A 26,334-nucleotide genomic window follows, 5' to 3' on the forward strand; every position below is an offset into this window, starting at 1 on the left:
CATCAGTCTGGCTTGGCTGTCACGCTCCCCCCTCCCAGCTTGGTGCTGGGGCTCAGCAGGCAGGTTAAGCCCTACTCGCAGTGGTGTGTTGTAGCAGCTTCATGGCTAAGGGAGCATCGTTCACTCCTGCGGCTGGTGCTGGGCTCCGTGTGGACATTAGGCAGTGGGGAACTAGAAAATGCACCCCACCCTTGTTGGCCTAGATGTTGAGCACGAAATGAAGGCTAAAGGACAGAACAACATTATTTTTTTTTTTTTTCATGCTTCCCTGCATTCATTGTGTGGGCACTTGGTGTCCTTTCAGCACAGGACAGAGCCCAGCAGTGCCAAGCACAGCACTTTTCTCATCCTCAGAACAACCTGAAACATTTAGCTTTGTCAGATGAGTTAGGGTCAAATAATTGCTGTTTATCGAACTTATTTATGCTTTGCTTATTCCTGAGTTTACTTTGCTGCTGCAGAAGACACACAGGTGGGTTCAGCCTCTGTGTCTACACCCCTGCTGCCCTCACGTACAAGCAGCTGGTGGCAGCTTTGCAGGAGATGGGGCCAGGCTCAGCACCCCACAGCCGGGACACACGGTGCTGACCTGGGAAAGGGACCAGTATCGTCTGCATACTGGTTATCCCCACAGCCGGAGACACCACGGCAGGGGCACTCCCTGCAACTCCTCTGCTTGGGTTTCAGGGTGTGCTTTGGCCAGCAGGAACCAGACTGCTCACTCAGGCCCCATGCCAGACTTCTCTGCAGCAGCACCACTTGCCTAGGACCTTCACTGTTGGATTTCTCTTTTTCAGCAGGTGATCTTGAGATCCCCAGCCACCTGAGTGAAGTCGAGCACTGCTCTGGCTCAGCCCCCAGAAGGCACTGGGTGCTCACTGGGGAACATCACCCACGGTGGCCCTGGAAAGAGCCCAGTGGGAGCTGGTTCTTGATGGGACCCACCAGGTTGGTTGGGCCAGGGGTACCCCCGGAGAGGCTGCACTTGCTGGGGTGTGATTTGGGTGCACACTGTCTGCTTAATACCAGGATTTCTGCAGTTCATAATTTGTGGTGACTTGGAAAAACCCAACCATAGATGAGGTAAGCTCAATAAATCAGAGTTGGGATTAACTGCGATGTTGAGTCAAGTTTGTTTTTTTAATAGCATTGCTAAAAATGTGGGAACTGCAGGAAAACACATCTGTAAAGCCAACATTTGAAGACTTTATTTACCTGTGCTGCTGGCCACCCCAGGGGCAGGGCACAACGTCTCCCGCCCTGGCTGCAGCCCTTCGGGCTCCCCCTGCCCCTTCCCTCCTCCCTGCAGGGTGCCCCTTGGACTCAGCCAAAATCAACCCCTTTCATTCATCAAGAAAAAACAATTAATTTGTTTGCAGGGTACCAAACCACAAATCCACATTTCCCAGCAGTGTCCTTTGCTCAGTGTTGAGGGCGAAGCATTTGTGGCATCACTGGAGTCCAAGACACCGCCTGGTCCCAAGCTAAAAACCTGTGGGGCATCCCAACTAGAGAGAGAGACAGGCCAGCCTGGCCAAAGGGACAGCAGTAGGTAGGGTCTCTCCCTCCTCTGGAGGAAAGATAGGCTATTTTTTTTTTTCTTTACAGTTTTATTTACAAAATGTATTAAAACTCTTTGTACAACACCTCATTAAAATGAGGCTCAGTAATTGATGCCCACACATGCAGTTTATGCTTTTACAGCCATTAGTTTGCTTGGCAATTTTTCTGCTCACTGAAGTGCAGTTTCAACAACCAAAACCAGGAACTTGAATTACAAAAAAACGAAAGGAGAGGGAAAAAATAAAAAAAAAAAACAAGATAAAGGAAAGAACCCCAAACCCCCCAAAGCAAAACAAATGAAAAAAATATATTGAAACAAATCATCATGAGACTACTGCCAAACTTCCGATAGCTTGAAGTTGGTAGCCAGAATTGGTAAGCACTCAACACAGTTTGTTTTAGTTTTACATGCAAGTTTAAAAAATATCGAACCATTTACCAAACTCTCTTCACTGGTGTGAAGCCTCCACTCTTAAAAATTGATTTGATAAACATACATCTTTTATACAGCTTTTAAGAAAGGTATTTGTTTTAAATACAACTCATAACTGCACAGCTTTAGCTCGCCCTTGCTGGGGACGCGATTGCGTTTAGAAGTTGAAAAAAAATCACAGTTTCATGAAAGGAAAATGAAAATGAAACAACAAATTTTTCTCAATACCTTGTTAAAAACTTGAACAATAAATTATTCCCCTATGAGCTTTTAAAATTATTTTATATTACATTTTTGTGGGAAAACCTTATTTTTAACAAGACTTTCCCCATCTAATCCTTTTCTTTTTTTTTTTTTTAAATCCTATTAAAAGTTCAAATCTATCATCAGCAAACTAAACGCCTAAAGGTCAGACTGGTTTAAATGCGTTTCTTTTTCATTGTATGTTACTGATGAAATAAAACTCTATAATAATAAACTACAGAAAATACATATTGTCGATTAGAGGTAATTAGTATGCAGATATTCCACTGAATATTTCCCATGTGACTGACAATATGTTTAAAGGTATTTTTTTTTGTCTTTTGCTTTTTTTTTTTAATTTTTAAAGATGAAGTTAAGTAGTTTCCAGGCAGAGGTTCAAGGCTGAAACGCTGCTGCTGCTGTCTAAGACATTGGATGTAGGTAATAGCGAGCCCCTACCTGTAGCAGCGTTGGCTGGAGCGCGGAGTCCTCTTTAGAGAGGGGGCAAGGACAGGAGCATCCTCTCACCAGTAGCCATGAAACAAGAGTTGGCAGGAGCTGATATAATATAACAGTACTAGCAGGAGTCATGTTAGATCGCTTAATAGTACTCTGCAACTGCAGCTGTAATTTGAGTTACTATCCTCTTTCCTTACTCTGTTCTAAAATGACCTTTACCAAGAAGCGTTAGCTGAGCACAGTGCTGGTTGTGAGAGAACTGGGGTGAAGCAGAAGCAGGCCTTAGAAAAACTAACCTGCGCTTCTCTTGCTTCATTGCTTGATATTAAACAGTGAATTAAAACACAAATGCACAGCAAGAAAAGAGATATATGGTCTGAACCTAAACAGCAAGTAGCTTCTCTTTTTTTTTTTTTTTTTTTTAAAAGCCACCCAATGTCATGGTAATAAAGCACCTGTAGGTATGCCTGATGATAGAAAAAAACCAAAAAGAATGCAATATTTTCTGCCCACACTTTAGCTACTTTGTGAGAAATTAATTTACTGATCTGGAAGCAAGACATGCAGTTCTGCAAATTCCTCTCTTTTGCATTTACAGATTCACAGTCATTGACCTTAACTGGTTTTAATGCACAGATTCTTTTCCTCAGGTGTTACGCTTTTTACTGCTATACAGAATTGCGCAAATTAGCTGGAGAGTTTAAAGTGGCTCAGAAAAAAAAAAAATCACACCACTGGTAAGTAAATACTGAAACATCTTGACATCAACTCATACAAGCAGTGATAGGCCAGTCCGTGTTCGCACGCAGCAGATTTCTGAGGCTTTGTATCAGGAGGAGTTTCATAATTTGATAAGATTGGGGTGGCTGATGAAACCAGCTGCGGTTTGCTTTCAGGATACAAGTTCAGTTACTGTGCAGTGGTATCAAAGAATGGCTTTTGTTGCACTGATTTTTTTACACATACTAATATCTTTTTACCAGTCCTTTCTTTATCTCTTTTTCTTTTTTCTTTTTCTTTTTTCTTTTTCTTTTTTCTTTTTCTTTTTCTTTTTTTCTTTTTCTTTTTTCTTTTTCTCTTTTTCTTTCCCTTTCCTTTCCTTTTTCTTTTCTTTTCTTTCTTCCTTTTTTTTCTTTTTTTCTTTTCTTCTTTCCTTTGACTTTTACTTTTTCTTCTTTCGAGCAAAGCAAGAATATTTCGGTGATGGTTTGCATTGTTGTGAGTCTCAGAGTCTTCCATAAGGCACTGAAGGAAAAAATATCAGTTTTTCCTATTAAAAGTACATTGCACCATCATCAATGCGTGTCATGCCTGACACCTCAGAGAGAGTACGACTGGCTCAGGTGGTCCGAATCCATGAAGTAGCCACATTCTCTGCTGCTTCTCCTCTTGCGTGCTGTCAGGGTGAGGATCTATAATAAAATCAGAAAGATTTCATCACTGCCTGACAGTGATGGGCAGGGAAGCTCAGCCTAGGGAGAGGTGCAGCCTGTGAGCAATGGGCTAAAAAGGCTTTTCCAGAGTCACTCTTCAGCAATTCAACTCTAATTTTCACGCTTTAGAAATCATACTTTCTAGTGAAATTTTGATTTTATTCTATTGTAGATGTTTTTGGGGACTTCCTAAAAGCACTTACCTGTCCTTATAGCTTAAAAAACAAAGGGGAAAAGGTCACTAGAGAGACAGATATGTAAATTCTGATTACAGTAATTTTTAAAGAAATTAACAGAACACTTTTATATGTACTGAACTAGCACAATGCCAGGGAGAGGAGCTGTGCTCTTCAGCACGAAGCCAACTATCCCTGTTCGTAAAATAGGATGGCACCAAGCTTAATTCTGTTCAGGGAAGGAACTTAAATCCCTTATACTTTGAGACTGCCACCAGATGATGTTTCAGAAGCCCTTTTGCAGCAGTCTGCTCACACATACAACAAAATATCACAAAAAAAAAAAAGGAAAGGAAGAAGGAAGACTCAGAGGGTTTTAGTTCCCGGCCCATAGCCGTACCCCTAGATTTTCACACTTTCTGTGCCGTACACATTGTAGCCTTCTCTGTAGGTAGCATAATTCTGGGTGTTGGTGGCGGGAGCGGGTTTGAAGTTCTGCGTGTTCTTGGTGAGTTTCATTCGCTTGGACTCGGCCCGCGACTTGTAGCAGAACTCGATCAGCGCCACCATCATGGCCAGCCCGAGGCCCCCGACCAGGATATAGAAAACCCCAGCAACATTGCTCAGGCTCAGAGCGCTCGTCTTGTCCTAAGAGAAATGAGCCACGCCGTTAGTTTGGCTGCGAGGAGCAGACAGACAGACAGACAACAGGCTACTTTGCACTGAGGCCTAGCTGGCATAACTACACTGACGGTGTTTAGCGTCCCGCTCGTGGCTCGGCGCTGTCCCCCCTGTCCCTGGCAGCCTGGGGCTGCCCAGCCGCGATGGCTCCGTCTCCCACCCTTTGGCGGGTGAAAACCTGCCTGACTCAAAGGCCATGAGATATTTTTTCACCACCAACTTCCCCAGAGCAAACCCGTCCGTGGCCGAGCATCTCTGGTGGCAAAGGCAGCTTGGGAAAGCTCTGCTGGGGAAGGCAGCGGCTGTGTGAAACAGCAGGTTTTACAGGAGGCCATTAGAAAACTAGAAAAAGGAAAGCCCAAACCACTACGCACTTGGTTTTGGTGAACGTAAATAGAATTACTGAGATGCTGCTAAACTTATCTACCTTTTTTTTCAAAGATTAGGGGAAAAAAAACCCGCCCTAGGAAGATGGTCAGTTACTTTAAGGTCAAGCAGCAGGGCCCTAAGCTAAACTAGCACCTTCAGTGCCTGAGGGAGAGCGATTTACTGAATAAACCCCGTTGTCCAATAAAACCAGAAGATGCTGGCCAGCGTTCACCTTCCTTCAGTACATGTCAGATGGGGAAGAAGGCTAGCATTTCTGAAAAACAGGACTCTAATGGGACTAAACAGAACCACAACTCTGTTGCTGCTGTGCGGGCCGGCTGGCTGCGTGCAGGAATCGATACGGGCACCACGGCCCCGGGTAGGCTGCACACAGTTTACAAGTATCTCCAGGGACAACAAAAAACTTCCACAGAGTCAGAATAAAACATGATCTACCTTGTATCTGTGCGTTTCAGAGGCAGTTTGGATAGCTGCACTTGTAGCAAACAGCCTGCCATTTAAACTAAAGAGATTACACATTTACACCTCTTTTCAATGATGTTTTCCTTCTGCAGCTGCTGTGCATTCAGATGCCCCATGATCTCAGGTTTATCTCATACAACAGCTACAGGGTTGTGCCCTAAGCAACTTCCAGCCCAGCTGAAATAAATAGATTTTTATTATTGGCTTCCATGGAACTTGAAATTGTCCTCTGACAGGGGAGCCAGGCACTCAACTGTGACTGATTTCAGCCAGAGCTGGATTTCTCCTCCTCTTGGTGCCTTTGAAAATGTCCTTTACTCCAACAAGCCCAGCACTTCTACAGTGATTTTCTCCTCAATGTCCCTACAGGCATTAGGAAAAAAATCCTGTGTTTTCTTTCAACTGGACGGTGGAAATAAATATTTCCTGCAACTTAAGTGTGTGGGTACCCCATTGATCCACCTCAGTAGTGGGATCGCCACCGAGTTCTTCAGTGATCCTGCCTGAGGAACTGCTGGAGCCAGGCTGGCCTGGCAGCACGGCTGGGGAGGAACAGGGCAGCACAGCAGCAAAAGGTTTCAAAGCAGAATAAAAAGGAACATACAATAGTTATGTAATGAGTTACCAATTGTATTTCTTGTTGGGTTTGCTTGTTTTGTTTTTAAATCAAACTGATTTCAAACCAAACTGAGAAATGGGGCAGGAAGGGTGTTTTTTCCCATCATGGGTCTGGTCTGAAATTGCCCACCCTTAGCAAGCATATGACTGTTCCCCAAACTGACATGTAGAGAGTCACAACTGTGAAACAAAAATGTGGGCTTTCAATAAAACCAAAAATAAGAAAAAATGTTGGCCTGAATAATACACATTGACCGTGCTCACACTTGCACATTTAAATGACGATACCAGCTTGGGAGGCCTCGGGGGTTTCCCTGTCCATGTTTTTCTAGCAAAATACTCAAACAGTAAAACATACTTACAACTACAGTCTGTTACTGCATAAAAGAAAACTTCTGTCATACTCAGAGACAATTATTTTTTTCTATTCTTTTCTTTCAGCCTTCAAAATGTAAATACCAACTTTTGAAAGTCATTCTTTGTATAAACAGACAGTGGGTCAAAATGTGATTGCTAATCAGTACAAAAAGACCTTCAGCGACTGACCTTACTTCCGGAGTCCTTGGCTCCACATTCACCCTTATCGTACCACCATTTGTTTTTCAGCTTGTCTAAGATGCCTTGTTCACTGAGTTTCAATACTGCAAGGTTTACAGGAGTTCTTCACGTGGGAAATAACATAAATAACATTATATTATGTTATTTTATGTTATTCAATCTTTAAACTACTTTAAAACTATACAAAGCGATAAAGCAGGGTTCCTGGCCACAAAGTATTTACACTGCAGGCAACTGGATCATCCCCTTAAGTTAATGCTAGAGCAACACTATATTACCAGGTCCTGCCCATATCGCTTTGAGTAATCGGCACTCACTGTTAAATGAAGGCAGTATAAACAAAGCAATGCCAATTTCCCAGTTTTGTACGATCACAGGCATTAACAGTAGCTTCACAAGATCAGCATGGGCTGGATCTAGCAGGACCCCTCATATTACACTAACAGACAGCAAGCCCTGCTAACGAGCAACCGCGGCTTCCTACGGGAAAATAGCCCTTGTGGCTCCAGGCCCCCAGGCAGACCCTGCACCTGGGTGTATGTGTACATCTGCAAAGCAAAAAAACCCACGATGGATGTCACGGAGGGAGCTTTTGCCAGTATCACAGTGATTTCTCCAGCTCCTGCAGTTGCTCCTGTAGGAGCCGTGCTGAGAGGCACCGCTGGAGCTGCTGCATCCCCAACTCCATCAGGCCAGGGAACTGCAGCGGAGAATAAACAAATGCAGACCTTTATGAAGCAAATTAGTGAACACAGAAACACTAGTGGAAACTGACCCATAGTGGGAAAAGTTGGCAGGATGGAGAGAGCTGCTGACTCTGGAGCCCGTAACTCAGGGATCCAGAGCTCCCTTGTCCCTTTCTTGTGCAACAGTGGCAACAGAGGAGCCCTCAGTTGGGTTTTGCCATTTCCATTTCTTCCTTGTGTGATGTCTCAGGGATTTTCCTGCCTGTTTCCTGGAGCCGGGCTCTCTGTGCTAGGGCCATCTCCAGTTCCTGCTCCTGCTTGAAGAGCTTTGATCCCCGCTCCCTCCTCAGGGGGACACTTGCGGCCGTGTGGGGCAGCTGGTGGGGAAGAAGGGGATGGCTCCTTCCCAGTGCTGTGCCATTTTTCATGGGCTAATACTGGGCTCCCCGTGACAGCGTGAACACCAGACGCACGCACCACATGGCTGGGGAACCATCGTGCAGGAGCTCAGCCTATGTCCTGACCCAGCTCACGTCTCACTGGTCTCTGCCTGTCTCCCACTCCTGCCTGAAGTGCAGGACTCTACAGAGCAGAAGAGACTCGGGAGCATGGCAACCTAAACAAAACACCTGAATTGTAAACTTACATAGCAGCATTTGGGGAAATCTCCACAGGCTGGGAGGGCTCAGAGGCCCCAAGCAGCAGCAGCGGCTTAACCCTGCCCTGCCTGGGGAAGGCAGACACTGGAAAAAGTAGCTGGTGAAGAAAGGACCCATTCCCTAATCTGCCAAGAAGCTGCCTCTGAAACGGCCACGAGACCTGCTGGTGGCTGATGTTGAAAAGTCCTGCGCCTGGAAGTGCTACGTGCCCTTTGGGAGGAGAGAGGGTGTGAGGTGCCACCCTCGAGCGTGGCAGCTCGTGGAGAGGGGGACAGGCTGCCCAGGCAGGTCGAGGGGCACCACATGCATGCTCCATAGGCTGCACCGGTGTGAATCAGCATAGAATCATAGAATAATCAGGTTGGAAGAGACCCACCGGATCATCGAGTCCAACCATTCCCATCAATCACTAAACCATGCCCCTCAGCGCCTCGTCCACCCATCCCTTGAGCACCTCCAGGGAAGGTGAATCAACCACCTCCCTGGGCAGCCAGTGCCCAATGACCCGTTCCGTGAAATTTTTTTTCCTAAAGTTCAGCCAAAACCTCCCCTGGAGGAGCTTGAGGCCATTCCCTCTTGTCCTGTCCCCTGTCACTTGGGTGAAGAGCCCAGCTCCCTCCTCTCCACAACCTCCTTTCAGGTAGTTGTAGAGAGCAATGAGGTCTCCCCTCAGCCTCCTCTTCTCCAGGCTAAACACCCCCAGCTCTCTCAGCTCTTCCTCATAAGGCATGGTGTTACTGAGGCCAGCAGGGAGGGTGAAAGCAGGGAAAAGCCATTAAGCTGGGGAGAACTGCTGGTCCCCAGCCTCAAGTGCAGTGAGGCCAGCACAGCCTGTGCCTGCAGAGATTCCTGGCTGGCCAGGCAGAGGCAGCACCGCTCCTCCTGCTCTGCACTGGGCTTGTTTTGACACCAGCCAAGATTTTATTTTTGTAAAATTGCTATTTTTAAGCAGCAGATGTAATCTAATTAAGTATCAATCAGGGAAGGCTGTATGCGCGCAGCTGGACACAGCTGATGGGCGGCAGCGACAAGCCTCACGAGACGGGATGTGTTTGCTGGCTCGGCTTTGGCAACAGGCACAGAGCCCCTCTGCCCTGATCCAGTGGCATCGTAAAAAGCCACCTGCATTACACCTACATTTGCATCCACCTATAGGAAGGACTATAACATACCAACAGAATCAGAAAGGATGCTCCAGAGGGACACTGTAAACGCCCTGGGTGCCGCGGGTAACGCACCTGCCGTGTTGATTTATGCTGATGGGGACCGGTCAGGTCCTGGCCAAGCCAACCCTGTGGCCTCTCCTGGGCAGCTGTGTTGGGATAAAGCCCCTGGAGACGCCCGAGCAAATACGCTACAAGAAGCCATGCATGATTTAGGCTATTGCAATGCAAGTCATTGACAGCTGAATGCCTTCACCCACCCGTTACAAGCCCAGCAGAAAGAGTGGTGTGGATTATTGCTTAGAGAACAGCGCTCTCATTTCAAATTTCATTTAAAAACTATCCAATTTGGAGAGATTTTATGCAATCCATCTCTCTGCTTTGAAAACCACTGTGCAGCTGAGAATACACAAACAATAGGGAGAAGGTTATAAACACCTTTTCTCCTATCCGCATATTTTATTGTGCAAATTTTCCCCTCCCCCCTGTCCTATTCCAAACACTATTTTTAATTTGCATGCCTTTATAAACCCCATATGGAGTACAGAGAATTTGCATAACATCCAATACATTATAGATTAGCTTTCACAACATTATACAGTATTGGGAAATGAGGAGGCTTAACATGCTAATTAGGGTGCTTTATTTTTTTTTTTAAAGCCAAGATTGCAGTTAATTGTGCACATGCAACTGCCAAAAAAACCCCAAGCCCTGGTAAACTAAAATTATCTTAACTAAACAGATGGGAATTTGCTTGAACTGGGGTTTTCACTATAGTATATCATGGCCCTGTTTGTCAGGTGAGGTTCTGCAAGCCCTCAGGCCCCGTAAGGAAGGCAGCAATTTGTTCCATCATGTGTCCCAGCACAAGGAGCAGAGCAGGACAGACGGACAAGCGCCACAGAGCTGCTGCAAATTTCAGGCCCACCAGCCCTTTGCCGATGGAGCTGTCACCATACTGCGCTGCTCTGGTGCTGCGGGGCTGAATGCTGCCCTGCCTGGCGTGTAAGGAGGGGCTGGGGAGGAAAGTCTGAGATGAAGTAGTAGGTGATGCTGGGAGGAACAGCGCATACCTGAGCGAAGAAGCACTCTCCATGTGCTAGAAAAGGCACTGATTTGTGTATCACAGATGGAGCACGAAATGCAGCTTGTTTGATCAAAGTCCTAAGGGACAATCTTGTCTGCTTCCAGGAAATTAATCCCAAGAACTCCTAATACAAGAGCTGCTCTCCTGTGCAGCAGGATTTGAGTGACCTGATGGTGAGAGAAGGCGTGATGCCTCCGCGACTCATGGTCTGGTGCTTCACCCACAGGGATGCAGTGTGAGACGGTGCGGGATAGACTTCCCAGCTCCTGAATTCCTGAGTTAAGTAAATATATTGAAAAATGAGCCTGACTGCTGGTACATTTTCTGACTGCTCATCTCTGAGTAGCAGTCTAGGCTTTTTCAATGTAATAGTCAGAATCAGGCGTGGCTTTGGCCATGATGGAGGTGCAGAAGGGCATGTCTGAATTGTGGTATTTTTTCTTGCCGAGTACTCAAGCAGTGCATGTTGAAAGTGAATCCTCCGTACTGTGACTCTGCTTGCAACTCAGCTTGTCCCAGAAATGGCTCCTGGGCAGTGTCAGCACCCTGTCCATGCTGGCAGGTTGAAAGCTACCACGTTTCTAAGTGTTTTGTTGGCTGTTACAGAGGGAAGCACGGGGCTCTACTGGAGGCTTTGGGAAAAGGATTTTTCATAGCTTGCCCAGGCTCTGTTTGTTGGAGGAAGAGATTTTTTTTTAATTTTTTTATTGCTTTAGAGGCAGAGGAACAGAGAGACTGAATGACTTGTCTGGGTCCCATGGGAGCTGCCCACCAGCCACTCTGGCCAGTTGTGCCACCCCAGAAACAGCTCAGAGGATCATTTGCTGAGTTTCTGAGCCTCCATCTCAAAAGACTTCCATTTCCTCATCATTTTGTGCTTTCCAGCTGCGTTTTTAATTAGGTTGCTGTTGTTGGGCTATACAGGATATCCTATGAGGTCCTCGGCCCTTTCCCGGGTGGCTTCATCTGTTTTTCCTCTGCCTTAATTTATGACGGGATTCTTTTTCATCTCCCCTCGTGTGGTTTCCAGATCAGCTCTCTATTAGTTTTGTTGTTTTTTATCAAAGCAAAATGTTCAGAGGTTTGAGAGCTTGTGCTCTCTTGTTGCGCTCTGTATGCCCATGAAAACAAGCTGAGGCAATTCATATTGGAACGCTAGTGTTTTGGATATTAAGGACAGCACTCTTGGGCAGAACCTTGCAAGGTTTTTCTTCCTCGATGTAACTGAAGGTTTTTTTTCTTTGTTTGCTTGTGCTTTCCACCCAGATGTAGTAGGTTTGTCAGACCCAGGCTTAATCACATGAAGCTGGATCTACTGGGCAGCTTTACTAAACGCCACTAAGATTTTTTTTGCTGTCATCTACACATGACTGGAAGACTCGAGTCTGGAGAAATAGCACTAGAAGCCTCAGACTGACCAGCATTGCCCTCACTGGCAAATTAAGCCACCTGCTATGGTTGATTTGTTTAAGAGAGCATGACTTTAAGAAGCTCTGTGCCCATCTATTCTCACAGGCTTTACTTTATCGGTCTGCTGCAAACATGATTTTACACCTGGGACAGAGGAGGGCTTTATCGGTGTCTCAGCAGTTTGGTCTTTCTGCTCTGTGTTAGGAGACCCTGCTCAGGTGCCAGTAGCATAACCCTCCCCTCTTTGGCCACCAGTTACTGCTAGAAAACAAGTAATGCCAGTTATTTTCCAGATGCGACATGGCACCATCTCAAACGGAACCTCCTCCTCCCTTGGCTGTGTGGCTCTGGGGCCTCCTCCCTGCTGCATTTCAGCCCTGCTTGGCTCAGGACACGAGCCCCAAAAGCCCTGGTGCCTCTAACAGGATGATGTTGACAGAGTGAACTGATTTTTGAAAAGCGACATGCATTCACTCATTGAAATCTCACCTCTGAACTAGATCTCCAAAGCTTCGGGTACAGTTTAAAAATCCTGGCCACCACTCCCTCCAAATCCAAGAATTGCTACAGCACTTCTTTGTCATGAAGGTTGAGATCTTGCATAAAATACAGCACTGCTTTCAGGCTGAGTATGTTAACCATTCTGGGTGTTATAGAGCATCTATGACATTTCTATTTCATTATTACCTATTTTCCATCCACGCCCTTACTATGGAAAAGGAGGAACACGATGATGCAGAGGTCATCTGCTCTCTCTTTCTACTTCCCTTTGAGATTTACTCACCCTGTCTGAGGGAGGGACTTCTTGCCCTGCCTCCTCTCGACACAGCCACAGTTTCAGGTTAGCTGCAGTAATTTTTATTTCCATTGAGAAAACTCGTGGCATTATAATATTTCTTTCTGGCCAGAACAAGTTTGAATTAGAAGAAATTGAATTGATTTAGAAGAAAAGTAAATTTATCATCAAAGAAATAGTTCTTTATCAGTCCCAAATGTGAGGAGATATGAGTTCAACCCCCCTCAAACTGTAAATCATAACAGGTTTTAAATTTGATTCATGACCTTTTATGTTCATTTTCGTGATTTCACCTGCACCTATATGAAGCAGATAACCCTAAACCATATATTTTATTTAGCGCCATCACTCTTTTACCAGCTTAAGAAGGAGCCCCAGCAGGATGAAGTCATGCAGACAACTCTGAATGCTGGAAGAGGTTGTGTTCTTTGGCAACCTCATTCCAGTTATTGGCCATCCTGTTTATGTTCTGGTGCTGCAAGCAGGACCTTTCCCTGAACAAAACTGGACTGCAGAGAAGAGTCTGAGCAGCTTCTTGGAAAAGTGCTGTTAATTTACGAAAAGAACATCCTCATCTTGCCAAGAAAGGGCCATTTTCCAGGAATGACCATTGGGATGTACTGATGCTAGTGGCTTTGTAGCAAGTGTTTGGGTTGGTTCTCACGAGCTGCAGCAGGTGACACAGCGGAAAGCCAGCAACTGCTACAGGTGAAATTTAGGAGCAAAGTCACTTTGGAACTTGAAAATCTCGCCTAATAATCTGTACACTTTCATTGGCTGTGAGTAGCTGTGTTCGAATGGCATGAAGTCTCAGCAAAACCGCAGTTATATTTATTGCTTACAATCAATAAAGATTTAAGTGATGATTGGAACAGCTTTGGATAATTCACATCCCATTCTACACTGTAATGGGTGTAATATAAATGTTATACCCAAAAAACGATCATTGCCAAGGAGAGCAAATGAACACAGAAGGCAGCATGTTGTTCCCTCAAACCAGATGAACCATCATGCAGAATTAGTTCGTAATTTTGTAGATGCAATCTTTCAGAAAAGGAAGCTCCAAAGACAAGGTGTAAGAAGTGAAGTCTCTTTGAAGCACTAATTGAAGAGCTTACTGGGAGTTGCACAGGTGGGCAGTGCTTGGGTTGCACTGAATCTCCCAGATAGTGGGGCTGCCTGAGGGCTGACCTGGCACCTTTCCCCATCTGGGTTTTACAAACTGCAGGTGTTCCTACACCCACCATCAGACAGTTTCTGATGTTCCATAGACTATTAGGCATACAGGGTACCATGTGGCATTTTCTCAGCTCTGTCACTTGCGGCACCTTGAGAGTTCAAATGTAGCTTTCCGGGGGGTAGAGGGTGAAGAAATCACCCTCTTGAAGGAAGACCAGAAAGAAGAAAAGAAGAAGAAAGAAGGAAGAGCCAGGAGGAAGATCAGCAGTGAGATCTCCTCTCTGCCCTTGAAAACATCCTTTCTCTACTTGTGCCCAGAGTGGAGGCTCAGGATAGCAGAGAACAAGCTGCAGAAGAGCTGATCAGCATCTCAGCCCAGGCAGGGATGCTCGGCTGCCTGGCTGGCTCAGGAGGATGCCAACCTCCGGGCAAGAGCTCCAAACATGGCAGCTCCACTGCTCTTGTGAGTGGTCCTTGCACAGGAGAGCTTGGTGGCTTCTGCAGTGCTACAAAGGCAGGTTGTCTATGTCCCCAGAGGCACTGGGGAGGTGTGTGTGCCATCTCACCCAGAGACAAAAAGTTCATTCAGTGATGAAGCTAAGAAACTCAAGGCCAGTGCAACAGGTTTCCTTCTCACAAGGCAGATGGATGTTGGCTCCAAACACTGTTAGCAGGTCTGGCTAGAAGGGTAGAGACATGATTTCCCTGTGTACTTGATAACACATCTCCCACAACGTGAAATCCTGCATGGTCACTAACACGCTCTTTTTCATTTTTTTCCCAGCAGTACAATACCAGATACCAGATAACTCTGGTTGGAGAAATGCTACAGAAATGCAGGCGCACATCACCAGGGATGCACTATTTACAGCAAAGCTGTCTGTGTTTTAATGTACCCTGGCACTGGCCATTTGGGTACATCAGGGGAAGCAAAATCATAGCACCAAAGACACCCTTGGGCTCCAGCTGTGTCACACAGCATGAGCACAGAACAGCTGTAAATCTGGTCTAATATCTGGCTAGGCCAGGTTTATTGCTGATTTGTAGGATCAGAGCAACAAAAAGCCACAGGAGGTTTCTGGCAAAGCTGACCCTCTGAAGATTGCAAGATTAATGCAGCATGACGTCCTCCCTCCGAGTCAGTGTGTGGCCCTGGCCAAGCCGCGCAGTCAGATCAAGGGCTGAATCCCCTGCAAGGGCTCTTCACTGTCCCATCCAAATCCCAGTGACATGAACGAGGTGAAAGTCCATGCTGGTACCAGGTCTTGGTTAGCACATTATACAGTGAGTTTTGACTTGTTTTATTTTTAATCCCTGCTATGAGTACCAAATCCCTTTAGTTTAGGAATGTGACATATTTAGAGCTCACTCACTTCTGCAGTAAGAATTGTTTTTCTCGTTTCTTATGACCAAAACCATCCTTGCTGGCTGGAGCATCCCTGGGATTGCTGACCTCAGTACAATCCAACCAACATTGTAACTTCAGAGTTTAGACACTAAGTGCCTGGGTTTCTAAAATCTACCTCACAGTGTCAGAGAAAAGGCAATTCGACTAAAGCGCAAACAAGAAAGCATTTTCTCAATTCACAGGGCTTCCTAAAATCCTCTAGGGTAAAACTACTGAAAACACTGAATTATTATAATTGTTCCTGCTGGCACCACTGGCAAATCACTAACTTCAGAGGAGGCAGAGTGGGAGGCTTGTTGTGGACATGTGGGAAGTGCCACATTTACCATGCTCTGTGAGGTAAATATGTGAAGGGACAGGGAGAACCACCTGAACATCTGCACCATTGCTCTGAGATTTCAGCCCCGTGCATCCAGCACCTCAGAGAAACCCCTTGAAGCCACACATCAGGCCAGATTCGCAGCCTTCCTGCCCGGTTCTGACAGGAGGAAGAGGAGCTGAAAAGAGGGCTCTAGTTCTGCTCACTGTAGCTGAGCAAGCCAGAAGGCAAGTGGCTCACCGCCGTGTCCCTGAACCCGCCTGTGCGGGCACACGGCAGCATGGGGCACCGACAAATGCAGAAATCAAGCCTGGGCACTCTCTTTAATTTGACAGGATACCATAAAAATCTCACTAACAACCATCTTGGTATCATTAAAATATAAAGATAGAAACAATCCAGGAAGACATACCAAAGCCAGCATTATTCTCTAGAGGCCATAGCTTGAGGTTAAAGACCCATCTAAATCAAATCAGCCATTTTATTTCCCCGAGCTCTATAAATTCCAGCCTGATCTGCAACTATTGAATGGACTTTTTGTCAGATCTTGTTACTGAGATAACTTCTGACTAGATACAAAACCTGTGGGTGAATGCATTGTCCAAATGTTCTGCTCTTTCTGAGATCAGATTTATCTACCTGTCATAATTTACCAATATAGCAATGTCTCCATGCACCCACATGTCAGTGATGGGGAAGGTTTTGGATAGAAATGGGCTTATTATTAAAACCCACATTTGTTTGAAGACTGGAGTTACCCAGTACTTCAGGCAGAAGTGAACAGTGCCCTGAAAATAAGGGTGTGAAAACATATGGTCACTCACTATTCCTATTTGTCATCTTCCATCTCAAAAAGGGATCTGTATTTCACACTGAACATTTCATATTCATGGAAAAAGCACCAGGCATTTCCCCTTTAAGAAATGAACATTTGGTTGCTCTTTGCTACCATTTCAGACCTGCACCATTGTTTCCCTGCCCTGTGTTACCAGCAGTGCATGTTTAAAAGATTTAATGTTTGAGGTATTTGAAAGCTTTAAGGACGGGCATAGGAAGGAATAAAAGTGAAAGCCATCTAGTTTGAAAAGACAAAGAGCTTTCAAAATTAGAAGATTAAAACTTACGCCTCGAGCCCCATATATCCCCCCGCCACTGAAGAAATACACTGCATGTTGGTGGCTGCAAAGGTTCTGGGAGGCACCAGGCACAGTGATGGATCTCCTGGCAGAAGGATGCTCCGTAGCAGAGCCAGAAGCAGTTTCCTTTGCTCAAGGTGCCAAGGAAGGTGCTGGGGAGAAGCGCCCCAGGACTACAGCTCCCTGGCTGTGGACTCAGCCGTGCCCATCACTGACAGTGGGGCTGGGACGCTCCTTCAGGTCCTCTTTTTGTGCCTTTTAGTACTGAGCAGTGTCACAGGATGACAAAAATCTTCCCTACGAAGCAGCATACAACATAATTTTAAAAACTGGTTTATGCTGTGATGTTGCCAGTGACAGAGCCAACAACTGCAGGAGGTGGAGACAGGCAGTGTCCTCTCCTGCTGCGCTGACACAGCGTGACAGCTTCACTTCAAAGGGCACGAGTGACCCCTGCACGGGCATACTGACTTTGGGTTCTGCTCTGATGGCAAATGAGAAGCTTTGCAAAGGATGCCAAACACAGGTTTGGCAATGGGCATTTGAACTCTATGCAAATGATCTATCGGGGGTTTTTCAGTTACTACTGAGTATTTAGTAGCTGCAATAGTTCTCTGGAACAGAGCTTCTTTTCTAGTCTTCTTTACTGTGTTTTTCCATAAACAGTATTCTTTCAGTCAGTTCAGGGTTTCTTGCCTTTTTTTTCAGAGGCAGGTTCGAGCAATCACTGCATCCTTGTGGAATTTGTGGGGTTTTCCCTTGCAGTAACTACCTATGCATTTTAAATCCAGGTGGTTTTACTATTGCTGTATTTGCTGCAATGTGGAAGACATACATGCATGATGCCACTGTAACACCTACACACACTCTGAACACACCAGCTGAACCTGCAAGTTCCACCACTCTGGAGAGAGATTGCAACCCACGTTTGGCAGTAGCAACTGTCTATAGGAAAGTATATTTATACATTTCATAAATGTAGCTGAAATCAATTAAACTCTGTACTAACAGCATCGTAATTTAATAGAAGTGCCAAGCGCTAATGCAATGATACACATCTATTGGATTAGGAAATGCAAGGCACAACAAGTCTTTGTAGTTCATGTACAGCAGTGCCCGAGACTTGAGGTACAGATGTGGCGAAAGGGTGGGAGGAAGAGCTACCTGAACAGGGAGGCAGAATATAGCAGGGCAAGTACTTAATGTCACACTCAAACCTACAACATCTGAAACTGAGCAGTTTTTCCTATCATTGCCTGGATCCTTTCTAACCTGGATGGATATGAGCAAGAGACTCAACTTACCTTGCGTGCGGGCTATCCCCTCACCTTCTCTTTCTCTTGCCTCTAGACACATCCACTTTTGCCCCCGTCTTCTATGATTTGTTTTCCTCTTGGGACGGCTTCTTCTGTGACTCCTGCTCTCCATCTCCTCAGCAGGCTGCGGGTAGGTGCTGCTTAGTCCAAAGGCTACACAAGACACTCAAAGAACAGCTACGTCGCTTGTATAAATCTAGAGGCTTCTGACCCATTATTACAGTGCGGGCAGCACAGAGCAATCCACCAGCACAGCACAACTGCCTGAGTCCACGTGTGAAATGCTAGAATTACTTTGAAGAAGAAGAAGAAAGGCATTTACTTTCCCTTTGTGTGTTAAGTGACAGCAGTTACCATTAAAGAGGAAACAGCCAAGTCCAGACCACCAGGGAGATGTTCAAAGGAAGGGCCCAGCTCCTGCTGCTGGGAGACCCACTTCCAGCTGCTGCTTTTCCTTTTTTCCTTTTTCAGTCCCAAGGAGCTCAGCTTTTCCCATACTGGTGCTTACAATGCAGGATAAATGACTCATGCAAGCAATTTATGGAAATTAACTGTTAAGCACCACAGGTATTATCAACTTGACTGAATGAGTCACACAAGCCTTTCTCTAAGATCTCATGCAGCACGTAGCATTGCTGCACGAGGCCCTGCTCTGCCAAAGTTAACACTGCCCAAGCACACTGCCTTTCACGCTCAGGTCCGACTCCATCAAGGCAGCAAAGCTAGTCCCCACAACGCTAAAGGCTACACACGTAAAATAAAATGGTTCTCAGTTCTCAGCTGCCAGCCCTGACTCCACCAGCTCCTTCCAGCCTAAGCATCCCAAATTCTCACTCTAAGTCTCCTAGTTACATTTCCAGGAAAATACCCTTGAACAATCTGCACATCATCACAGGCGTTTCTACAAACCAGGGCAGGCTCTCTGCCCTTTTTGGCAATGCTCTAAGTGAGATGCTCTGATGAGCTCCTAGAGCATTAAGGGATCATTGGCACAAAACATACACAGCACTTTTTTCCTAATATGCTATAAAGTAATAGCTGTCAATTAAACAAATATTCTGATGTCGTCCTTTTAAAGTATTATTTTGCTTTGTCACTAATTTGCACAATAATTTCGTATTACTTTCCTACCTCTGAGCGTGAATTAGCTCTGTGCTACTATCACTGGCTCTGACCAGCCATTTTATCTTTTTCCAGCTCATAACCCATGCCTATAGAATGGGTGGCAAGTAAATTCATGCTGATGAACATAATTTCAAACAAATTGCTCAAATAAATTGTGCTTCATCTTTATAAGATAGCCATTTCCCAAAATGTTCTCTTTAAAGCACAACACATTTGGCAATGGTGCTCTTTAGATGTCAGGTATCATCTAAAATAATGCATAGCAGATTTCCTCTAAAAATATGCCACTTAAAAAAATTATGCCTCAAATGCTAACGGCTGTGCTGCAAAAGTATCATAGTGAAATAGCACAGAGAAATGGGGGAACAAATCCCATCTGCTGATGGCTACACTCACAGCTCAGAAGGGCTTGGGAATGTAATGGGCTCTGAGGGCAGAACTCAACTAGCACGCTGGAAGAGTAATCCTATGGTTAAAAAGAAACAACTGAAAAATGAAGTAGTATTACATCGCATGTCATTTCACAGATGTACTCCAAAAGAGGTGTCAGCCTAAAAAAGGATATATTAAAGAAATTAAGTCAAATAATTAGCGAGGAATCTTGGCATGTGAAGTTGGCGAGACGCTGCTTTCAGACAATTTCCTTCTGTGCAAGTTGTCATTAAATGTTACCATGAAGGTATAAGAATACAAGAAATGTATTAACAGCAGAACTACAGAAATTTATCTCAGCAGAAAATTGTTCCTATGCAACAGAATAATTAGTTTCACTTAAGTCACTCAGCCTGCTACCACTGTCTGCATCCCCTTTTGTCTATTTCTTGTTAAATTCCTATTCAGCCATCACTCAGCTCTGAGATGATAGGATTGTATAATAAACAAAATAATTAGTTTTCAAACTCATAATACACTGTAACATATTTCCTGGAATATGTTTTTTTTTATAACTGCTATTTATTCTCATAATTGAGAAATCAGCTCACACGTAGAAGCAAATTTAAAGACTGTACAATTTTGCCATGAATCTGACGGATGAAACTAAATTTACGCTCGTTTAGGAACGCTAAGTGAGTAAATTTTGATGCATGCACCAGAATGTCTGCATCAGCCAAATCAGCCCACCCATACTGACATGCATTGCAGACAAGTTATGTATGGATGGAGCACGTCCCACTTCACACTTCTTAAATAATGACCGCTACTGATATGGGCTAACTCCTTCGCCAGGGCAGTACTGGCAGGGAAGATACTGCAGGGTAGACCGGCACCCTCTGCTCCACACCAGCACTGGCGTATACTGGTAGCACTGAAAAATGAGACATATGTCAGCTGAGGCCTTTAAAACAATCTCATTAAGACAGCACAATCTCTATAATCTTAAATTACAAGTTGCCCCCAGGAATGTGGGATGCTCACAGGTCTAACCTGTGCAACTGAACAGATTTAAAAACTTGCAGAAAGTCAATTGAATACCTTTTCTTTTTCCCCGCTGCAAGGCTCAAAATCCTTGTGAAACTTGAAGTCACTGTTTAATTTCCCAGTGGCGATGAAGATAGGATATCAAGAGGTGAACTCATAACTTGGAATCATTCATCTCCAAGCACAGGTGAACCGCATCCTAAACTGCAGGGAGGATGAGCACGGGAGGGAATTTTCTGGGTGACTGGGTACTGGCAAAAGTAAACAGGCTGTATACTTACCTCTGGCTTTCAGTGCAAGCTAGAATAGCAGACTGCACAGAGAAATCACCTTAAGAAACTGGCACTATCAGTTTGCAGTGACTCGCAGCTACACACAGCTAGTTGGCAGTAGGCAGGAAGGAGCTGATTACAAACTTGGGGCAGCAATTTCCCAAGGCTGGGTCTCTACTGGCGAAGTTAAGAGAGATGTTCTGTTAGCTTAGCCGGTAGAGAGAGCTGCCCCAAGTGAGTAATGGTCCCCGTGCCACCCCGTGTGATGAGGTGCAAGGTCTGCATCTCCACCTGAGGCACCCTCACCACCCCACCCTCTCTGATTCCCCCCAGCTACCGCCGCCTCCTTTAAGGGAAAATGTAAAAAATGAACAGTTTTGAAGCAATGCCTCTGAAATGCTCTATAAATGAAGCTTCATTCATATAAACAATTAACCAGAGACATGAGATGAGATGATGAGGGTTACTCAGGATTCTGGTGGGAGGACGGAGAGGCGGAGAGAGAAGCCAGCAAGATCATGGCAGCTGTAGTGCCCAGAGAGCAGCACTGGTACTCGCCTTCCCTGAGAGGGTAGCAGGGCTCCCACGGGGTTTCGCACAGCCTGAACTCTGCATTGGTGGCCAACGATGGGGGTTTGCACTGATAGGAAGGCATCTGCCAGTCTGCCACAATGCCACAATGCCACAGCATCACAGCCTGCAGCACTCCATGCCTTTAAAATGCCACCTCAAAGGAAAAGCCACCTCTTAACAAAAAAGCCCTTTAATTTACAGCATCTCTAGAGTGAACTAACCCTTTCCCTGCCTCTCCTTCTGTGGGAGGTCTTCTCTGACCCATGTTCTCCTCCCTGGGGACTTTTACAGGCTGAGCCATGCCCCCGAGAGCTGACTGTAGCTCAAAATAACAAGTAGTCCTTCATCTCAGCGTCCAATGATGAACTGCTGAAAAACAGCACTTTTGTGATTTATGGATTAAACCAGCAAAACATGCATCATCGTGCTTGCTCCCCTTCTCTCTTCGTGAGACACCTACCCGTGGTATCACAGCACACCTGACTCCACTCACTCACTGGCCAGGGCCAAGGGCTTGTTAACAGACGATGCTGCTCTTTCTAAAAGGTCTTTCAGCACAAGCAAAAATAGAAGGATGGCCCTGCCCTAATTATGACTATTCTAAAAATCCTTTTCAGTTTCCTCAGGGCTGTAAGCATTAGTTGGCTGGGTTTAATTCAATGAACTTGAAGCAATGAAGTTCATTGAAGCTGGTTTGTACAAAGAGTTTTCTTTCATGGAGGCACCATTAGACAATGCGGTGGTGGATCCCAGGAGAATATTAAACATTTAATATACTGGCAAGTATAACATTATATAAAAACATTGTGTGAAGGATGAGCAGCAAAGCTAAAAAGCAGAAAAAAAGCTTGCATTCATCTCCAGGCTGCTGCTGAGCACTGCAGACCTCCAGTTACTGAACAAACCTGAAATTGAGAGCTTTTCCTTCCTGTATTATTACACAGTGGCTTTTGTTAACATCAGAGAAGAGTAGATGAGTTATTTCCTACACAGCCAACTGTAAGCAACTCTTATTAACAGAATGCAGCCGTAATTTGCAGTAATTGTCCAAAATTGTGGTTTACTGAGAACACTGTCGCTATCGATTTTGGACCAAAGCTGAAGCATTTTTATAAGACTGATTAGGAGTTCTTGTTCCTTAAGGAACTGGTTTTACTAGATGTAGGAGTGTCTCTATGAAAATTAATCTCAGCACTTTTCAGTATCCCAATGTATCTTAAATTATTTTTTGTGGTAATTTCTGTGCCCAAGGTGACTAATAGTACCCAGCCGACTACCTACAGCTTCTCCTCACCAGGTTAAAGACTGCAGAAATTGCCAGTTTTACAGGAAATGATTGGTAAGATGAAAGCACGCTAGTTAATTTTTGCAACACACGAGCACATTAAAGCAACTTTGAGAGTTTTGCTTACATTCAGGCTGCCTGAAAGAGTGAGGGAAACCTCAGCTCATCAAAAGGCAGTGACAGCATTGTCACTACTGTCAATGGAGCTAGGATTTGAATCATCTGTTTCAAAAGCACTACAAGCAAAGGCCGCACTGCTGCACAGGTATGTGCAGAGATTGGTCGGTAGCATATCAAATGTGGCATTTGAATATTCTAGGCAAAATTCCAAACCCCTCTTTCCTTAAGATTTCTTTCCATTTTAGTGCATCAATACACTTCCCTGTTGCAAGGAACTTCTCTCTTGTTTCAGCTTTGCCTATTGGCAAGCTGTATCTCCTCATACATTACTGTTACTGCTATTATTTTACAATAGGTGACTACCACCTCTGCATAACTTTACCCCTTTGTTATGATCATTGCTTAATTCTTGTCTCTCGATCACATGAGCAGCCACCCTTCTCATCCTTGAGCCACAGACCCACTCAAGCAGCTCTTTTCTGGAGACCAGAGTTCCTCCCAGGGGCTCTGGTGGCACCAGTTCAGGCCAGCAAAGCAATGCGTGCTGGGACTGGTTTGCTTGACCTTTCTCCAAAAGAGCAAAGGAGAAGAAAGCCCTCTTGCCTCTAGGTCTGTGCTTGGCACAGCTGATCCTGCTGAAAAAAAGCCTCTCAAAACCCACTCTGCGTCACAGCTTGAAGCCTTGACCTCAGGGGTTAGTACGGTGGCCAGATGTGTTCACTTGTTTCTTGTACATTTACAAGCACTGATTTGATCTGCTTAGGTCCCACCAATACTGGACTTTCTATCTGTTAGTTAAATAAGGTTTCCAAGCTTGACCAAGCCTGATGACGATATTAAATAAGACCGTTTCTTTTAAAGAGCTACTGGGCAAGCAAATAGCTTGCTTTTTCCCCCACCACAATTATTCAAGTGGTTTTAATCTGGTTTTGTTGTTTTTTTTTTTCTTGCGAAGTAAAATAACAGCCTTGCCGATTACTCTTTGCTAAGGTACCCGATTGTGGTGACATTGAGGCTGACCTTGGAGTCACCTCCCCCGCTGCCGCACTCTCCTTTGTCGTACCACCATTTGTTTTTCAATTTGTCCAAGAGGCCTTGCTCATTCAGTTTTAATACTGCCAGGTTAACAGCATTTCTTGAAACGATAAAACATAACTTGTAAGAAAAAATGCACAAATGCTTAGGAAATCGTAACGTATAAATAAAGGAGCACAAGAGGACAAATTGGCTAAAATTTCACAGAACGTGGAGCTATCAAAATGTCTGTACAGCAAATACAGGGTTAAATATTGGAAGGTGGCATGGAGGATAACATTTGCTCAAACTGAAGTGTGCGGGATGGGGAAATCGTCTTTGAGAAAAAAAGTAACAAGAACACCACATCATGCAGTTAACATTCGTCACATATGGCAGGTTAACTCGGCTTTTACCATTTAAATTGAAAAAGCCATTGAACTGTAAAATTAAAACAGCAACAAACAATCAGAAAGGACAACACGAAGAGAACACTAAAAAAATGGATGCATTAAATAAACAAAACCATAATTTACCGTCTTATTTAACTCCATGGAATACTGAAGATTTTAAACTTTAAAGTTACCTCAAAATCCACAAGAAAGAAAATGACAACACAATACATCAGGGTAGGTGGAATACTATAACAACATGGATATTGTTATATTATTCCACCCACCTTAATGCTGAGCCTTTGGGGGTTGCTACACCATAGCCCTTGGAATCCAGGTTGCCGCCGACTTTCATGGTGTCGCAGGGCTTGCGCTGCTCGATGTACTCGTTCATCGTCGACTCCAGCAGGAAGGCAAACTTCCCCTTCGACTTCCGCACCCTTGCCACCCCATCCGCCGTCGTTTTGGTGAACACTGAGGGCTCGGCTGACTTCATGTACGACCACATTTTCTCGTAGACAGCTATTTTTGACCTCTGGGAGAGATGAAAGGAGGGAAATGAGACATGTTGGCCAAAGTACAAGGCTGAGCTCCTTGGCCTTAGTCGGCTTAGAGGTATAATTCGCACCCCTAATCAGTTAGATTTAAGCAAAGAAAGTTGAGGTAGGTTGGAGTGGGACACGTTGCCCCCCTGAACAATAACCAATCCATAAAATGGTTGGGGAGGGGGAAAGATCTTAAACATTGATTCTACTAATTGCCATGTAACTGTCAGCCTGGCAGGCAGAATGAGAAATGGTGTGTGCCCGTCCCAGTGCCACCAGTTCTGCTCTGTGGAAGGTTTATCTCCTGCTGAACCAGAGGGAGGATGTTAAATCGCAGCTCATCCATCACGGCCAACAGATGCAAAAGCAGCCTCTCCTCTTTGCACAAATCCTCGGCATTGGGTTTTGTGCTTTCTCACAGCTATGAAACACTGGCACTTGCTTATTACAAGTTCCCAGCAAGGCAGGAGTATGCATTTCACAGCAGGGATGGCAGGTCTATGATACACAAGACAGGATAGTTCTAGTGGCTTCTGATAGTGATGCTCATATGAAGGATAGGAATAGTAATTATGAAATCCTTTAGTAATCAATAGTCAAATTTTCAAAATCCAGTTTCACATTTTCCTAAAAGATAGCAAAAAAATATTACCAAGAAGCTGAAAAAATTGCTGGTTAACTGCTTGTGTGTCATGTAAATATATTTTTTCTGCTGTTTTCCTCATTTTGAGTATAAGCCAATCCTAACAGCCTCTAGCTCAGCACACAGATTTGGTAATTCTGGAAATGCTGAGAAATGTGTTACTTCCCCTTCTCCCTCTTCCCCACCACTAACATTTAAACCACCCTCAGTCTTCAAAGCCTCCTCCAGACTCTTAAGCATTCACATCCTGGACTACCAGTTAAACTTTCCTGCTTGGTCGACAGAATGCAGTAATGCCAACTGTATTTCTCAGAAGTCTAGAAATCCAAAGGATTTATAAGGCTTTCGAGTCCAAGCTGTGGGTATCTCGAATTTATGCCTCCTACTTCTTGCCAGTTTCCTGTCCACAGCTTTCCTTGCAGAATGGGAATGAAGCAGGCAGTAGCTAAATCCACTTCAAATTTAACAAACTTGTGGCAGAAGACTGTTAATGCCCATCAGCTTGATCATCAACACACGTTTCCTCCTCATTCAGGACAATTTAATGTGTTTTGAATAATGTAATGCTTAACAACCAGTCTCCAAACATTTCAGAGGGAGTAAGCCCTGCCTTCATTGTTCTACAGATTAACATGCTCAGCTAGCATCGCTAGAATGGATGTAGAGGAGCATGGAGGGCAAAATTTTATTTTAATTATCCTTCCTGATGAGCTGAAAAACAACTGAAAATGCAAACCAATTAAAATCAGCCCAGCTGACAATAGGAAATCA

The 26,334-nt window shown here is 44.8% G+C and overlaps 1 protein-coding gene across 7 annotated transcripts in view; it reads right to left on the reverse strand.

The window, feature by feature from the left end:
• Positions 1–3,861: 3,861 nt before the first annotated feature.
• Positions 3,862–26,334, reverse strand: part of GRIA3 (glutamate ionotropic receptor AMPA type subunit 3) — a 146,900-nt gene continuing 124,427 nt past the window's right edge. Inside the window, exons 12-15 of one of the 7 annotated variants that reach the window (XM_069867314.1) lie at positions 24,663–24,910; positions 23,990–24,104; positions 4,708–4,955; positions 3,862–4,110 (exon numbers count right to left, since the gene is read on the reverse strand). In XM_069867314.1, coding sequence (XP_069723415.1) covers positions 4,710–4,955; positions 23,990–24,104; positions 24,663–24,910 — 609 coding nt within the window. In that variant the 3' untranslated portion in view covers positions 3,862–4,110; positions 4,708–4,709. Of the gene's footprint in view, positions 4,111–4,707; positions 4,956–6,490; positions 7,120–23,989; positions 24,105–24,662; positions 24,911–26,334 lie in introns of those variants that run through there. The other 6 variants (XM_069867312.1, XM_069867313.1, XM_069867311.1 and 3 more) reach the window with 6 other exon arrangements.

Source organism: Phaenicophaeus curvirostris, chromosome 13, assembly GCF_032191515.1.
Source record: "Phaenicophaeus curvirostris isolate KB17595 chromosome 13, BPBGC_Pcur_1.0, whole genome shotgun sequence".
Classification (NCBI taxonomy): domain Eukaryota; kingdom Metazoa; phylum Chordata; class Aves; order Cuculiformes; family Cuculidae; genus Phaenicophaeus; species Phaenicophaeus curvirostris.